The 14,825-nt window shown below is 58.7% G+C and overlaps 1 protein-coding gene across 1 annotated transcript; it reads right to left on the bottom strand.

The window, feature by feature from the left end:
• Nucleotides 1-4,867: 4,867 nt before the first annotated feature.
• On the bottom strand, nucleotides 4,868-14,817 carry WDR97 (WD repeat domain 97; the record flags this gene model as incomplete). The annotated part of the gene is made up of 23 exons (XM_082675301.1): nucleotides 4,868-6,258; nucleotides 6,368-6,429; nucleotides 6,526-7,241; nucleotides 7,362-7,524; nucleotides 7,611-7,732; nucleotides 7,813-8,010; nucleotides 8,113-8,214; nucleotides 8,648-8,770; nucleotides 9,764-9,847; nucleotides 9,943-10,068; nucleotides 10,150-10,377; nucleotides 10,456-10,605; nucleotides 10,777-10,837; nucleotides 11,112-11,233; nucleotides 11,324-11,456; nucleotides 11,559-11,649; nucleotides 11,726-11,962; nucleotides 12,045-12,187; nucleotides 12,259-12,964; nucleotides 13,153-13,274; nucleotides 13,432-14,060; nucleotides 14,245-14,375; nucleotides 14,580-14,817. The coding sequence occupies 23 exons, from the start codon at nucleotides 14,815-14,817 to the stop codon at nucleotides 6,056-6,058; spliced, it is 4,890 nt and encodes a 1,629-aa protein (XP_082531427.1). The 3' UTR covers nucleotides 4,868-6,055.
• Nucleotides 14,818-14,825: the final 8 nt, after the last annotated feature.

The following is a 14,825-nucleotide window of genomic DNA, read 5'->3' on the forward strand; positions in this document are numbered from 1 at the left end:
TGAAGTCAGGAGGTCATAACGTCCAAGAGCCGGGACTTGCCCCGCCTGAGACCCATAGCCTCAATCCCAACCTAAACTTTCCTGAAAGTCCCATGGAAATTGAGGAAGAGGATGGATGAGTCCAAGGACGTGCCACCTCTCCAAGGCAACCACATGCTCGGGACACACAGATCCCGGCCAGGCCATAAGAGTTGAAAATTCCTCAAGGTATGGAATTAGAATATTGTGGATAACCTAGGTAAATGATGCCCTCTGGTGGGTACTTTTGACTGAGACAGAAATGTACACCTTCAGGGCCCACTTGCGTGAGCAGGGGACTAATGAGCAGGCCCGTGATTTGACTGCATCAAGGATGTGTTTACAGTAATCAGCAGCTAGGGAGCCTTAAATATGCCCACGGTGAATTAAAAGATCCAAAGCGTTTGGAAGTGATTTCAAAGTTAAAGGTACAAGAACTGTACAAAGAACCCCCTTATAGCCTTGACCCAGAGACCTCAAATTCCCAGGTCACCCCTGTAATGACCTTTGTCTCACCTTTTGTGTCCAGGTGGGAACAGCTCTTCATGCCCTTGACACAGACCACCGGCCAGCTATTGTGGAGCACGTTCCTCGATTTGTATTTGTCTGGTTGGCTCCTGATTAGATTCAGGTTGTACATTTCTGGCAGGAATGCTCTGGAGGAAATCCTGGGTTCTTTTCGTCCTGTCCAATCAGGTGGCACAACGTCAGTGTGTCTCAGCGCGGGAGAGGCTTATTTTGATTACTTAATTATGATGGAGTGGCCTAAGCTTCTTCCCTGTCAGGTTACTCTTTTTCTTCTTGTATTTAATAAGTATTTTATGGGGGGATACTTTGAGGCTATGTAAACACTCCGTTCCTCATCCACCTTTCACTCCCTAGTTTTTGCATGTATTGTTTTTTTTCTCTGAATTAGTTATTACTGTGATGGTTTCCAAATGGCTATTTTCTAATTTTATCATTTATTGTAGGGAAAAAAGCTTTCTCTTTACCTATTTATGTCAATGAAGTCTCATGGATTCCTAGTTTATTCATAGAAATATAATACTTTACTGTCATTATTTTGATCCTCAGTTTGGCCAGTGGAAGCCCCTTTAAGGAGGCTCCTGTGTGTTTTTATTTATTTATTTTTAAAATTTATTTATTTATTTATTTTTGGCCGTGTTGGGTCTTCGTTGCCGTGCGTGGGTTTTCTCTAGTTGCGGCCAGCAGGGGCTACTCTTGGTTGCGATGTGCGGCCTTCTCATTGTGGTGGCTTCTCGTTGCGGAGCACAGGCTCTAGGCACGCAGGCTTCAGTAGTTGTGGCATGTGGGCTCAGTAGTTGTGGCGAGCTCTAGAGCTCAGGCTCAGTAGTTGTGGTGCACGGGCTTAGTGGCTCCGTGGCATGTGGGATCTTCCCGGACCAGGGCTGGAACCTGTGTCCCTTGTATTGGCAGGCAGATTCTTAACCACTGTGCCACCAGGGAAGCCCTTCTCTGTTTTTTTGTTTTTTTTTTTTTAATTTTTAAATTTTGTTTTATTTTTATTTATTTATTTTTGGCTGCGTTGGGTCTTTGTTGCTGTGCATGGGCTTTCTCTAGTTGTGGCGAGCGGGGGCTACTCTTTGTTGTGGTGCGTGGGTTTCTCATTGCGGTGGCTTCTCTTGTGGAGCATGGGCTCTAGGCACGCGGGCTTCGGTAGTTGTGGCACGTGGGCTCAGTAGTTGTGGCTTGTGGGCTCTAGAGTGCAGGCTCAGTAGTTGTGGTGCACAGGCTTAGCTGCAATGCGGCATGTGGGATCTTCCCGGACCAGGGCTCAAACCCGTGTCCCCTGCATTGGCAGGCGGATTCTTAACCTCTGTGCCACCAGGGAAGTCCCTTCTGCATGTTTTTTAAAATAGCTTTATTTGAAACCAAACAGGACCCTGCAGGGCCTTCCTGGGGAGAGACACCCGCCACGTCCCACCACCTCTAGCCTCCTAGGCTGTCCCTGAGTTCCAAAGAGCAAATTGAATCAGAGAAGTGGGAAAACGTAGCAAAAAAGAGAGAGCAGTCTAGACAAAGTAATAATAGTTTAGCCATAAAACAAAGTCAAGGACCTTTAGCTGTACTTGAAGGCTACAGATAATATCCTGAGCCATATCCTTGAGTGGTTTTGCAGATACTAAAGCCCTCAGCAGGTGGAAGAAGTTAACTGCATGCTGACCACCAGCACTTAGACCACAGAAAACTGATAATTGAGATTTCCGAAATACCTAGTACCCTGTTACCTCACCATCAACCAACCAGAGAACTGTGCACGAGCTGATCACAAAACCCATGACACTCTCCCTCACACTGTCATTAAAAGCCATTCCCTGAAAGCCACTGGGGAGTTCAGGTCTTTTGAATATGAGCTGCCAGCTCTTCTTGATTGGCGCCTGCAATAAATGCTGTACCCTCCTTCACTACAGCCCAGTGTCAGCAGATTGGTTTCACTGTGCATCAGGCAGGCAGACCCAAGTTCCGTTCGGTAGCATATTGAGATGTAATCCACATACAGTACAGATCGTCCATTTAAATTCAGTGGTTTCTGGTGTGTTACATTAACTGTTGTAAACGGTTGTAAAATACATGTAACAAAATTGACCATTTTTTGGGCTGTGCTGCACAGCTTGTGGGATCTTAGTTCCCCAACCAGGGATTGAACCCTTGCCCTCGGCAGCGAGAGCGCCAAGTCCTAACCACTGGACCAACAGGGAATTCCCCCATTTAATTATTTTTAAGTGTATAATTAGTGGCATTAATCACCACCACAACATTCTGCCACCATCACCACTGTGTATTTCCAAAACATTTTCACCCCCCAGAGCAGAAACTCTAACCTCCCAACCCCTCCAGTGACCTCATGGCTATTTTCTGTCTCTACAAAGCTGCCTGTTCTAGGTTCTTCAGTGGTTACTCTTATGAGGCTATAATACAGTGTCAAAATGAAATTGTGTGTGTAGATTCGTGCCTCTTTTTTTTGTTTTTTAAAGATTTATTATTTAATTATTTTATTTATGTTTGGATGCATCGGGTCTTAGTTGCGGCATGCGGGCTGTTCGTTGTGGTGTGCTGGCTTCTCTCTAGTTGTGGCATGCGGGTTTTCTCTTCTCTAGCTGTGGCACACAGGCTCCAGGGTGCACGGGCTCTGTAGTTTGCGGCACGCGGGTTCTAGTTGAGGCGCGCGAGCTCAGTAGTTGTGGCGCATGGGCTTAGCTGCCCTGCGGCGTGTGGGATCTTAGTTCCCTGACCAGGGGTCGAACCCACGTTCCCCGCATTGTAAGGCGGATTCTTTACCACTGGACCACCAGGGAAGTCCTTCCATGCCTCTTTATCCCTTGTGTAGATTCGTGTAACCAATATCACAGTCAAAATAGAGAATAGCTTCATCACCACAGAGATCTCCCTCCTGCTCTGCCCTCTCCTGCCCGTCCTTAACCCCAGGCAACCACTAGTCTGTTCTTCACCTCTATAATTTTGTCATCTCAGGAACGTTATCTAAATGGAATGTTTTGAGATTGGCTTTTTTCACTCAGCGTAATTATCTGGAGATTCATCCAGGTTGTTGCGTTAATAATTTATTTTTATTGCTGAGAAGTATTCCATGGTGTGGATGTGCCACAGATTGGCCAGCCATTCACCTGTTGAGGACCTTTGTGTCATCGCCAGTTTGGGGCTGTTACAAATAAAGCTGCTGTAAACAGTGGTGCATAGTATGGTTTCGTGTGGACGTAAGTCCTCATTTCTCTGGGATAAATGCCCAGCAGTGTGATTGCTGAGTCCTGCTTTTCAAGAAGTTGCCAAACTGCTTTCCAGCGTCTGGACCATTTTACATTCCCGCCAGCACCGTACACAGATCCAGCTGCTCCACATCTCCAGCATCTGGTGGCGTCCCTTTTTAAATCTGAGCCATTCTTAATTTACACTTCCCTAATGGATGGTGTGTGGAGCATCTTCTCATGTGCTCGTTTGCCATCTTCATCTTCTCTTGGGTGAAATGTCTGTTTTGTTTCTTTTGCCTGTTTTCTAAGGCTAAATTTTTATAATTTTACATTTACATGTATGATCTGCTTTGAGTTTTGTCTTTGCCATAACTTTTTTTTTTAATCAGCAAATATATCTGTCTTTTCTGAGTGTTCTAAGTTAATTATTTTTCTAAATTACCTTCTGATATATTTATAGTTTTATTTTCTACATTACAATCTTCATCTGAAAATTACTCTCATAAATGATGTGAGGAAGGGTTCCGGCTTTGTTTTCTATCTACCTATGCTGTGCTCAGCACTGTTTCTAAGTTCTTTAGATATAACAATTCATTTAATCCTCACAGCAGTCCTGTGAGGTGTCATAGCATTATTATCCACATTTCATAGATTGGAAACTGAGGCTTAGAGAACACAGGTAACTTGTTTAACGTCACACAGTCAGGAAGTGGAAAAAAATATGTATTTATGTTTGCTATATATATATTTGGTATTTTAACATCTGTAGTGGAAATCCCATTCTAGCTTTTTGTACATTTAATTGGGTTGTGTGATTTTTTTTTATTAATTTGTAGAACTTCTTTATATATTTTGGAGACAAGCCATTTTTAGTTACATGTATTTCAAATATGTTCTCCCACTCTGTGGCCTGACTTTTTACTCTCTTAATGGTATATTTTCATTAATATATTTCCTAATTTTAAAAGTTATATATTAATACGTATTAATAAATATATTAGTGTTTTCCTTCACGATTAGCAGGGATTTGGACCTGTTTAAACTCTTGCCCTACTTTCTCACGTTTGTATGTTGGTGGTTTTTTTTGGCTGCACCGCGTGGCTTGCGGAATCTTAGTTCCCCAGCCAGGGATCGAACCTGAGTCCTCGGCAGTAAAAGCGCAGAGTCCTAACCACTGGACTGCCAGGGAATTCCCATGTCTGTATTTTTTAAAGCATTTATTGCTTCTGTAATTCGGAACATAGAAACACCAGTAGATGCAGACTACTATGGGCCTCAGTCCTTGTTGTAGCAGGTACAGTTCCTTTTATAAAAACGTCAAGTTTTTCAGTTATCTGGACCTGGCACTGCTGGCCCTCCTTGGCCTAGGAAAGAGCGGCCCACTCAGCAGCCCTGTGACAAGAGCCCCTGCGCAGGTTAGGGGCTGTGGGAAAGGTGTGGGAGACCAATTTTAACCACAAAGCCATTGAGCAGAAATGCGCAAAGTCAGAGGCTGAAAATACAGGAAAGAGATCGCTGCTCAGGCAACCCAGCAGCAGGATACAGAAAGCTAGAACAGGCCCGTCACAAAAGCCGTCCTAGTAAGTGCGCACGTGGGCTCCACGTGTGGTTGGGTCAGTGCCTTTTGAGGTCACGGCAGTTCAGAAGAAGGCCGAGGCCCCGAGACCCCGTGCTTCACAGACAAGGTGAATCTCCTGGTGACTTTTAGGTTGAAAGGTCCAGAGAACACTGCCCCTTTACTGCTTCTCGGATAAAGCAGACGGGGCCTCTTCATTAATTTTTTTCCTTTCCAGCCTAAAGGTAGCAAAGCTCCGACCGACTCCTGGTTTCACCTGCATCAAATGACTGCAAGCTCCTCCCCACACACCTGCGACCACCCAGACCCTCCCCTCTCCCCGGCCCACCCGTTAGTCTCCCCCTCCCCTCCTGAGCACCGTGGCTGAGTGCCTGAGCAGGGCCACGCCCGTGCGGCAGGTTCCCTCTCTGGGCAGACAGGCCCTCCCGCACCGAGAACGCTGCTCTACCACGTGCTGACCCGAGCCCAGACCCTGTCCCATCCCAGACCCCACCAGTCCCCCAGCTCCTGCCTCACACATGCAGCTGGCCACCAGCAGGTTCGTGACACACCAGCCAGACCCCCCCCTCGCCCACATCAGGGGCCCCCAAAGGTGAAAGTGAGCTGGCCGTGGCCTCTGGACTTTATTCGGGCCCTGGGCCTTGGCTGGGGTGAACAGCCGGCTGGAGAGCCATGTCCTGACTCCATGCTGGAGGGAAAAGGGGGAGGCAAGGTCAGGCCAGGGTCACCAGCCAGCTCAGCTGTAGCTGTCAGGGTCTGTGTCATCTGGCAGAAAGTAGCGTTGCAGGGCAGGCTGCAGGAGCTGCGGGGGCAGCGGATGGGCCGGCCTGGGCCAGTCTGGGGGGAAAGGCTGCAGTTCCACCCGGGGCAGTGGCAGCTTCAGCATCCGGACGGCACCATCCAGGGTGCGGCCCGCCCAGAGCCGGGACAGCATTCGGCCTGGGGGCCAGCAGTATAGTGAGGCCTTGGGGTGGGGTCAGTGCTCCGCGGGAACTGGGCTGGGGTGGGGTAGAGGTCAGGTCCGATTTCTACCCCTGTCCCTACTCACCCCTCAGTTTCATTGGAGACCTCTGGACCTTGGCCTCCTGAAGCCGGAGGATGGAGTAGTGCCTGAAGGATAAGGAAGCGGGTTTGGCTAAGCCCACGCCTCAGCTGTTCCACACAGGCTCTGCCCCAGCCTCTTCCAGGGACCCGTGGCGTGCTCACCGGGGTTCCCGGGGCTGTGGCACCACCATGCTGGGCGTCCGTGGGGACGGGCGAGGGGGCAGGGTCTTGGGCTCCTCCTGCAGGGGGTCCTGCTGCCGAGCCCCACGCTGCTCGCAGAAGAAGTTGAGTGCGTTGATGGGCCCCAGGTCCAGCATTTTTGACTGTGACCAGGTCGTCTGCTCCAGAGGCAGTGGCTCATCAGGCAGTGCAGCTGGCGCGGAGGATCCCAAGTGGGCCTCAGGCAAGGGGCAGAAGTGCGTCAGTGTCCCAGACAGTGCACGTTGGGTCCGCCCAAAGCGCATCTGTGCAAGTGTCTGCTGGGCCTGCAACTCCAGGGCGGACAAGTCCGGCTCTCCGGGTGAGACCACCGGTGAGGGCGTCCGGGAGACGCTTGAGGGCATCACAGAGATATGAACAGTTGCCCCAGAGACCATGGAAATCTGCGACAGGGTCTCCTTCGAAGGAGGGTGAAGTGCTGAGGTCTCTGAGACCTCGGGCAGCATCTCTGACGACTTGTCTACAGATGGCGGCACAGTTTCCATCTGCTGGGGAGTTGGCCAGTGGAGGCTGGAGAGGTGCTGCCCATGGCTCCAAGCCTGAGACCCCACCCCAGACTCCCTCCTGGGGAGACGCAGGAAGATCCCGGGAGATGGGGGAGGGGTGAGGGATGGGGGAGGATGGAAGAGGCGCAGAGCCAGAGCGGGGCAAGGAGCCCGCTGGCCTCACCTGGCTCTCCCCTCTGCACTTGGGAAAAGCCTGGGGAGAAGGCGAGAGGCTCTGCGGGCAGGTGGCCCGCCCCCGCCCCGCCCCGCCCCCACTCCCGCCCCCGCCCAGACCTTCAGCTGCCCGACCACCTCCTCCAGCTTCTGGCAGCAGCGCTTGCGCAGTGCGGCCTTGGAGGCGCGCTCCGGGCCCTGGACCCAGGTCATCATCTCCTTGAACAGGAGGCCGTGCGGGTCCTGAAGGCCGAGTCCTTCCAGCAGCTTCCTGAGGTCCGGCCTGGGACAGGTGTACAGGCGTGGGAGGCTTCTGGGCGGCCTCCCTGGCAGCAGCGGGGAGGAGGGAGGGAAGGGAGCGGAACTCACCAGCAGGAGGCTGGCGAGTAAAGGACGTAGCACAGGAGCTCCAGCACCACCTCGCGGGACTCCAGGGAGCAGGCCCGGAGCAGCTGCAGCGCCAGCATCACAAACTGCTTCTGCATCCTGTCCTGAGCGCAGGGGGAGCGACACTGGGGCCCGAGGCCTGGGGTGGGGCGGGGCGGGGCGGGTCTCGGGACTAGGGGCTCACCTGGAGGCTGGGGGGCTGGTCCAGGTTGAGCAAGCGCACGAGGATGCCGTGCAGCCGGCTACAGAGGTCTCTGCTGACGTCGGGCAGCAGCCTCAGCAGCGCGTGCAGGATGTGCACACGGTCTGCCCAAGAGGCCTCGTCCAGCAGGTCCATGAACAGCGAGGCCAGGCCCTCCACCGTGCCCACCTCGGGGTACGCCTGCAGGGATCTGGTGCTGAGGCCTGGCCCCCTGCGCCGCACCCGGGCGCTCCAGCCTCCCCCTCCCGTACCTGAGCCCGTGCCTCCCAAACTCCCCCGAACCTGCAGAGTGAAGATGGGGAAGAGCTTTTTGAACCAGTTCTGGCCGACGAAAAAAAGCAGGAACCTAGGCAGATGCCCGCAGCGCTCTTCCCAGAGCGAGTGCCCGTAGTGGAACTGGGGGCAGTGAAGACAGGTCTCGGCCCTGGCGGTGTCCTCGCGGGAGCCCATGGGCTTCGGGATGCGACCCTCGGGGCTCTAGGGGCAGCGGCAGCAGCTGCAGACCCTGCCCGCCTCAGGCAGCTCCTGCGCCGCTGCCCAGCCCAGCCCCGGACGCCCACCTGAGCTTCCTGCTCCGGCAGCTGGTCGGAGAGCTGCGTGTGGCGGCGCTGCGAGTCCGAGGCCCAGTCCAGACCCTGCTCGCCCTCCTCCTCCTCCTCGCCTCCCAACAACTGGGTCAGCTTCTCCTGCCGCGGCAGCCACGGGTCGTCCCGGCTCCCTCCAGGCTGCGAAGTGGAGAGCGAGGCGTGGCCACGGGCGCGGCAGGGATCCGGCCCCGCCCCCTGCAGACCCCGCCCCGCCTCGCCCCGCCCCTTGCCTTGCTCTCGCAGCGGCGCGGGCCCAGGGCTCCGAGGCCGCTGACCTCCACAGGCAGCCACATCTGCTGCAGCACCACCGAGTTGGGCACGCAGCCCGGGAAGCGGATGGGCCGCCGCCAGTACTGCAGGTGGAGCACAGCGGGGCAGGTTGAGGGCCTGGACTCCACCTGCCCCAGAGACCACGCTGGCAGGGCACCCCCGCCACCAGCCCAGCTCTGCCCGCCTGACGTCCAAGAGCTGAGTGGGGCTCACACGCCCTGCCCACGACACACAGACAGGAAGAGAGAATCTCTAGAAATCAGGCCGAAGGGCAGGCAGTGAGTGTGGCATCAGCTGTGGTAACTGAGGACGGAGATCTGGGTAACAGCCGGCCTTTGGGGAGCCCTGACACCCACATGGTCTCCACAGGACTCAGCCCCCGGTCCTGGAGCAGAGACGCTGATAAGAAGGGGGCAGTAGGAGGGACTCCCTCGGCGGTCCACTGGTTAGGACTCCGTGCTTTCACTGCTGGGCCGGGGTTCAATCCCCGGTCGGGGAACTAAGATTGCACAAGGCACGCAGCGTGGCCAAAAAATAAAAAAAAAAAAGAAGGGGACAATGGGAGCTCGAGGGGGTGTTACTGGGGGCTTGGGTAGATGGAGTAGCAGCTGGAAGGATCCGTTACCCACCTGGGAAGGTAAGAGTGCCAGATGTGTGGGGAGAAGGGGCTGGGCCTGTCTGGGCATCTGGAGGGGGAGAGAGTGGGAAGGCCGGCTCCCACCGACTCTGCTCCCCTCAAGGGAGGGGACTCTGGTCTCACAGACAAAGTGCACAGAGGCCCCAGCCCCCCGACCCTCGCGCTAGGGAGTGGCTGCAGGAGCGACCGCTGGCAGAGGCTCTGGCTTCGCCTGGCACCAGCTCCGAAGTCCCTGGCCCTCTGGCAGCCAGTTCCCGGAGTGAGGAGTTAGGGCACACGGAGAGCAGCAGTGGCAAAACCAGGCCCGGGGTGAGGGGTTCAGGTGGGCCTGGCCCTCGGGTCAGAGCTGGGCACAAAGGCTTACAGCAAAGGGGACATGGGGTACATAAGGAGGGCCCCCCCGGGGAGGGAAGGGCCTCAGGACAGCGAGGGGTCTCACCTCATAGGGCTGAACAGCGGCAGGGAAGAAGCCCCTGGGGTTGGAGAGATGCTCCTGGGGCCGCCTCTTCAGCAGCAGGGGGATCTGGGGATGGGACAGGGATCAGAGCCGAGTTTGGACTCCAGTGTCCCTGCAGTTCTGCCTTCGGGCGGCAGCCTCCACCCATCTGGGCCCCTCACCCTGCGCTGCAGGTGGGAGGACAGTGGATCCGGGGCCACAGGCTTCTCCCCGTGGAGCCGCTCCAACTGCAGCTGCAGTTGCAGACTAAGGCCCAGTTCGTGGCTCGGGGAGGAGCGGGCCAGCAGCTGGGGTGGAAGGAGTCGTCAGGGGGTGGGGTGGGGACCATGAGGTGAAGGCAGAGGGGTGGGAGTGGTGGTAAGCCTCACCTGGGGTGCTCTGCTGTGCAACCTCCGGTGGGTGGGGGGGGGAGGCAAGGGGACTTGGGGTGGTCGGGCAAAGCGCTGGCCCAGGGTCCCAAGATCCTGTGGTGGTGAGGCTTCAACGCCCCCGAGATCGGGGACGTCTCTGGGCAGGGCGCACACGTCCCAGGTCTGTCTCTCCACTGTGAGGGTCACGGTGCTCCACTGCTGGGACTCTCCTCCGGAATACCTGCCCTGGCAGGGAGGGCAGGGCAGACGGGCAGTGTCAGAGGCTCCGGGTGAAGGGAGGGACTGGGGAGGCCCCACACTCACCAGCAGACCAGGGCCATAAATCAGACGGAGGTAGTTATCAAAGGCCTCCTGGCACTGCGGCCAGGAGGGTGAGGGCCGGGCTGCAGGGCCCACCAGCCCCAGTTTCAGCTGCTGAAGGTCTTGGTCCCGGGCAATGAAGGCTTCCAAGTCCTGGGGTGAGGGTCAGGGGTCAGCGCATTCTTCCTTGAGCCTTGCTGCGTGCCCCTAGACAAGCACAGGGATCCCAGGCCTGGCCCAGGGACTGAAGGGGAAGGGCCTGAGCCGGGGTCGGGGGGCAGGGCTGGGCCACTGAGGTGGAGAAGGGGTCAGGAGCCACCTCACCTTCTCCAACACTGGCTGCTGAGGCGTGGCCGTCGGGCAGTGGATGAAAGACGAGGCTGCGCTGCAGACAGGGAAGGACACAGGTGGGACACTGGGTGGCATTACCAGTGGGATAGGGCAGAGGCTGGGCCAGGGACCCGGGGTGGTGGCCAGGCCCCTGGCGGGGAACCACAAACAGCCACGAGTGGGAAGGCCGGCACTGGGACGGGCTTGCGGTGGGTGGCCAAGGGGCCTGGGAGCCCTGGGGTCTCAGGTTGGGAGCACTCGGCCAGGCCCTGACCCAGGGGAGCCAGGTCGGGGCCTCCGGGACGGCTCGGTTGGGCCTGCTGGCAGACCTGAGGCTGGCCACCCCGCGCAGGCTGGCGAGCCTCTGCAGCTGGGCTGAGGTCAGCGACTCCTGGCTGGTCAGCGGCAGTGGAGGGTCATCCACCACATCAGGGACATCCTGGCACAGCTTCTGAGCGGGGGAAAGGAGCCTGGAGCCCTGGCCTCGGTGGCTGGTCTGCCCACAGCAGCCCCACCCTGCCTACCTGTGCTCAGTGCACACCTTAATCAGGTAAGATGTGGGCAGGTAGAGCCTGTGGGCCACCAGGCAGAGGCAGGAGCCCAGGGCCAGCACCAGGTCCCCACTGTTACTGCAGAAGCTCAGGGCCTGAGGGGCACCGTTCAGCTGCAGGAGCCTGGAGGGTTGTTCAGACCGACAGTCTGGCCCTGCTCCTTGGAACAGAACACGGAGGCAGCAGCAGAGGCAAGCCCCCAACCCTCTCCCACCCCCAGCCCACCGCAGCAGGCGGTTCTCCGCGGTCCAGATGCGGATGGTGCCGTCCAGGCTGGAGCAGGCGTACAGCTTGAGTGTGGGACAGCAGCACAGGCCTGGGGGGCCAGGACTCAGGGTCAGGGGCCAGAGCCATCTGGCGGCCTGGACTTCACCTCTGCCCTGCCCGCTCACCGGTGATGTGGTCCGTGGGGTCGTCCTGGGGCCGGTGATCAAAGCGAGGGCTGTTGCCCAGGCCAAACTGCACCAAGCCATAGGTGGCGCTGTTCAGGTCCTCGAAGCCCACGGTGATGCGATTCCCGAGGGCGCAGAGCACCAGCGCCGGGCGGCAGCAGGAGAAGGTGCGCACGAGGCTCAGGCTCTCCTCGGCATACGGGAAGACGCGCCACATCTTCACGGTCAAGTCTCCCCCTGTGGGGACGGGAGCCACAGTGGGGCCTTTGGGGAGGGAAGGGGTTCCCAGGCCGGCCGTGGAGGGAGGAGAGGTACCCACCGGAGGACACGATGCTGTTCCAGGTGGACGCAATGGCGGTGACGGGGCCTGGGCCGTGCGCCTCCGTACGGAAGACCGTCTTCGAGGAGCGCAACTCAAGTACGGACAGGGTGCCATCAGTGTGCCCCACCACGAGCAGGTACCTATGGGTGACCACAGCCTGTTGGTGTGGACCCGGCCGCCTTGCCCAACCCTGGCTGGCTCCGGCACCCACCGGTTCTTGTCCTTCCAGGCCCCGGCCACGTCACTGCGGCACAGCTCGCCCTTGTACTGGCGCACTATCTCCCAGGCGGCAAACGCGCTCCCGGGGTCCGTGAGGTGGCTGTAGAGGTGCAGGCAGCAAGGCCGGGGCGCCGGGGGCGGCGGCGGGCACAGGCGGTGCAGCACGCGCATGGGGCAGCGTGCTGCGTTGGCACACAGCAGGTGCCCGGCGCGCGTCATCAGCCACAGCACCTCGCGGGGCAGGCAGTAGGCCACGGCGGCCGCGCAGTCCTCAGGCTCCAGCAGAAGCGCGCTCACGGTGCGTCCGCTGGAGACCGACACCAGGTAGACCGAGCCGTCGGCGCAGGCGCACACGAGGCGCGTGGGCAGCTGCGCTTGCGGGGCCATGGGCGAGGGCAGCGCCGGCGCCACCTGCAGGTGGAGCACCGGCGCCGACAGCTGGGCCAATGGCGAGTAGAGCTCCCGCACGCGCCACAGCTCCACGCTGCGGGAGCGCAAGGCGAGCAAGGGCCAGCCGGGGCCGGCGGGAGCCAGCAGATGCCTCACGGTCTCCGACGGCACGCTTGGGCCCCGGCGGCTCGGCGCCACCTCACCCACCTGCGCCGCTGCCTGCAGGTCCCACGTGCGCAGCGTCCCGTCTTGAGAAGCCGACAGCACAAGGGCCGTGTTCGGGAGCACGGCCACCGCAGTCACCGGGCCTGCGGGAGGGGCTCGGGTCACTCCTGAGCACCAGGGACTGAGGGAAGGGGAGCCGTCGGTCAGGGTCATGACCAGGGCGGAGAAGCTTGGCCAGAAGCCCGTGGAGATCCTGTGCCCGGAGCTCTCAAAGGCAGGGCTGTGCCCAGGGTGAGGGGAGACCAGGCCTCAATAGCCACACACGGCGCACCTGTGTGTCCCACGAACACCATCCGGATCTGCCAGTCAGCCTCCCACACCTTCACCGTGCTGTCCCGGGAAGCTGTCACCATGGCCCCCACCTCTCTACAGTACACCAGGTCGGAGATGGTGCTGAGGGGGGAGAGGGAGGCCCGTGGACTCAGGACTGCTGTGTGTGTGTGTGTGTGCGCGCGTGCGCACGCGCCGGCACCCCTACCACGACCGGATTTGTGTCGCGGACTCACCTCATGATTTCCCCTTTCCCACCAGCCCCTGGGCCCCTCCTCACGTTTTGTGCAGATCCCGACGCACATCTGTGACAGCCCAGGTGTGCAGATCAAAGGTGAGCACGGCTGAGCCGTAGGCTGCGCAGCAGCGTGGGACGTGAGGGGGATGCTGAGGCCCGAGAGCCAGACGCGCAAGCGCACCCGAGAGGTTTGGCGGCAGCCACAGAGGAGACCCATGGGGAACCAGGCAGCGACCCCCTGCACGGAACTTCCAGAGCACCAGGCTTCTGCCCGCCTCCGCCACCAGCAGCAGCCCGGCGTCGGGCACCGGCAGGCAGCAGACTGGCTCGCGGCCCGGCACCCTGCGCTCCACTGGCTTACTCTGCCACAGCAGGCTGAGGTCGGACCTTAGGATGGCCAACCCCGCTGGGCCCCAGCCCACAAAGCGGCCCACAGTGCCCAGCTCGCCCGGCACTGCCACCAGCCCTGTAAGCGCGACCGGAGCTAGCAGCTTCTCTTGTGCCCAGCCATCCTCTCTGCGCAGGTGCAGGCGGCCGGCACCGTCCAGCACCACGAAGCGTCTGCCCATGGGGTCCTGTGCCACCGAACACAGCCCGGCTGCCACCTCCAGGCGCCGCAGCAGCTCTAGCCCGTGCGTCAAGCGCGCCACGTGCAGCTCGGCTCTCTTTTCCTGCGGACCGGGACCAGCAAGCCTGCCGTAAACTTGGCGGGGGCCAGGGGTTGAGGGGCGGGGCTGTAGGCGGCACCCACCTAGCGGAGCCAAGAGGATCTGGGCTGGGGTCCTGCAGGGGACCCCTAGGGGAAGGGCTGGGCCGGAAAGAGGCCTTGAGACGGATGCCACGGGCAAGCCGCACCTTTTCCACCAAAGTCTGGAGGCCTGTGCGCAGGAGCAGCCACAGCTGGCGGGCACGGGCGCTCGGGGTCACATTCTGCCACCGAGAGTTGCTGGTAAAAAGCCGTGGGGCCGCCTCCTTAAACGATGACTCTGCGAACCGGCAGCGGAAGCCCTGTCGGTGTGGCCTTTGGGCCCCTAACCCTGGAGGTCGTGGGCAGCCAAGGCCCCTCCTGAGGGCCCTGCCAGGTTAGGGGACTGCCCGGGGAGTGCTGCATTCCCAGAGGACAGAACCAGAGCTTGAGTGAGGCCTGCGGCCAAGCCGGCCATCTGGGGGTCGAGGCCAGGACACCTCACCATCCTCTTCGTTGAGCAGTCCCGGGTCCGGGACGTCGTAGATGTCGGCATCATACAGGTCCAGGTCTGGAATCAGGTGGTCGCCTTCTATGGTAAAGGGCTTGCTTGCGTCCCACACTTCTGGCTCCATTTCAGGAGCCGCGGGGTCCAGGCGGCTCAACAGCCCTCTAGGACCGTTGCTAGGATACCGGACGCAGCAGGCCCCGCCCTCGACGCAGGCCCCGCCCCCACGCCTCATGAGCCTCC

Source organism: Grampus griseus (assembly GCF_964374135.1).
Source record: "Grampus griseus genome assembly, chromosome: 17".
Classification (NCBI taxonomy): domain Eukaryota; kingdom Metazoa; phylum Chordata; class Mammalia; order Artiodactyla; family Delphinidae; genus Grampus; species Grampus griseus.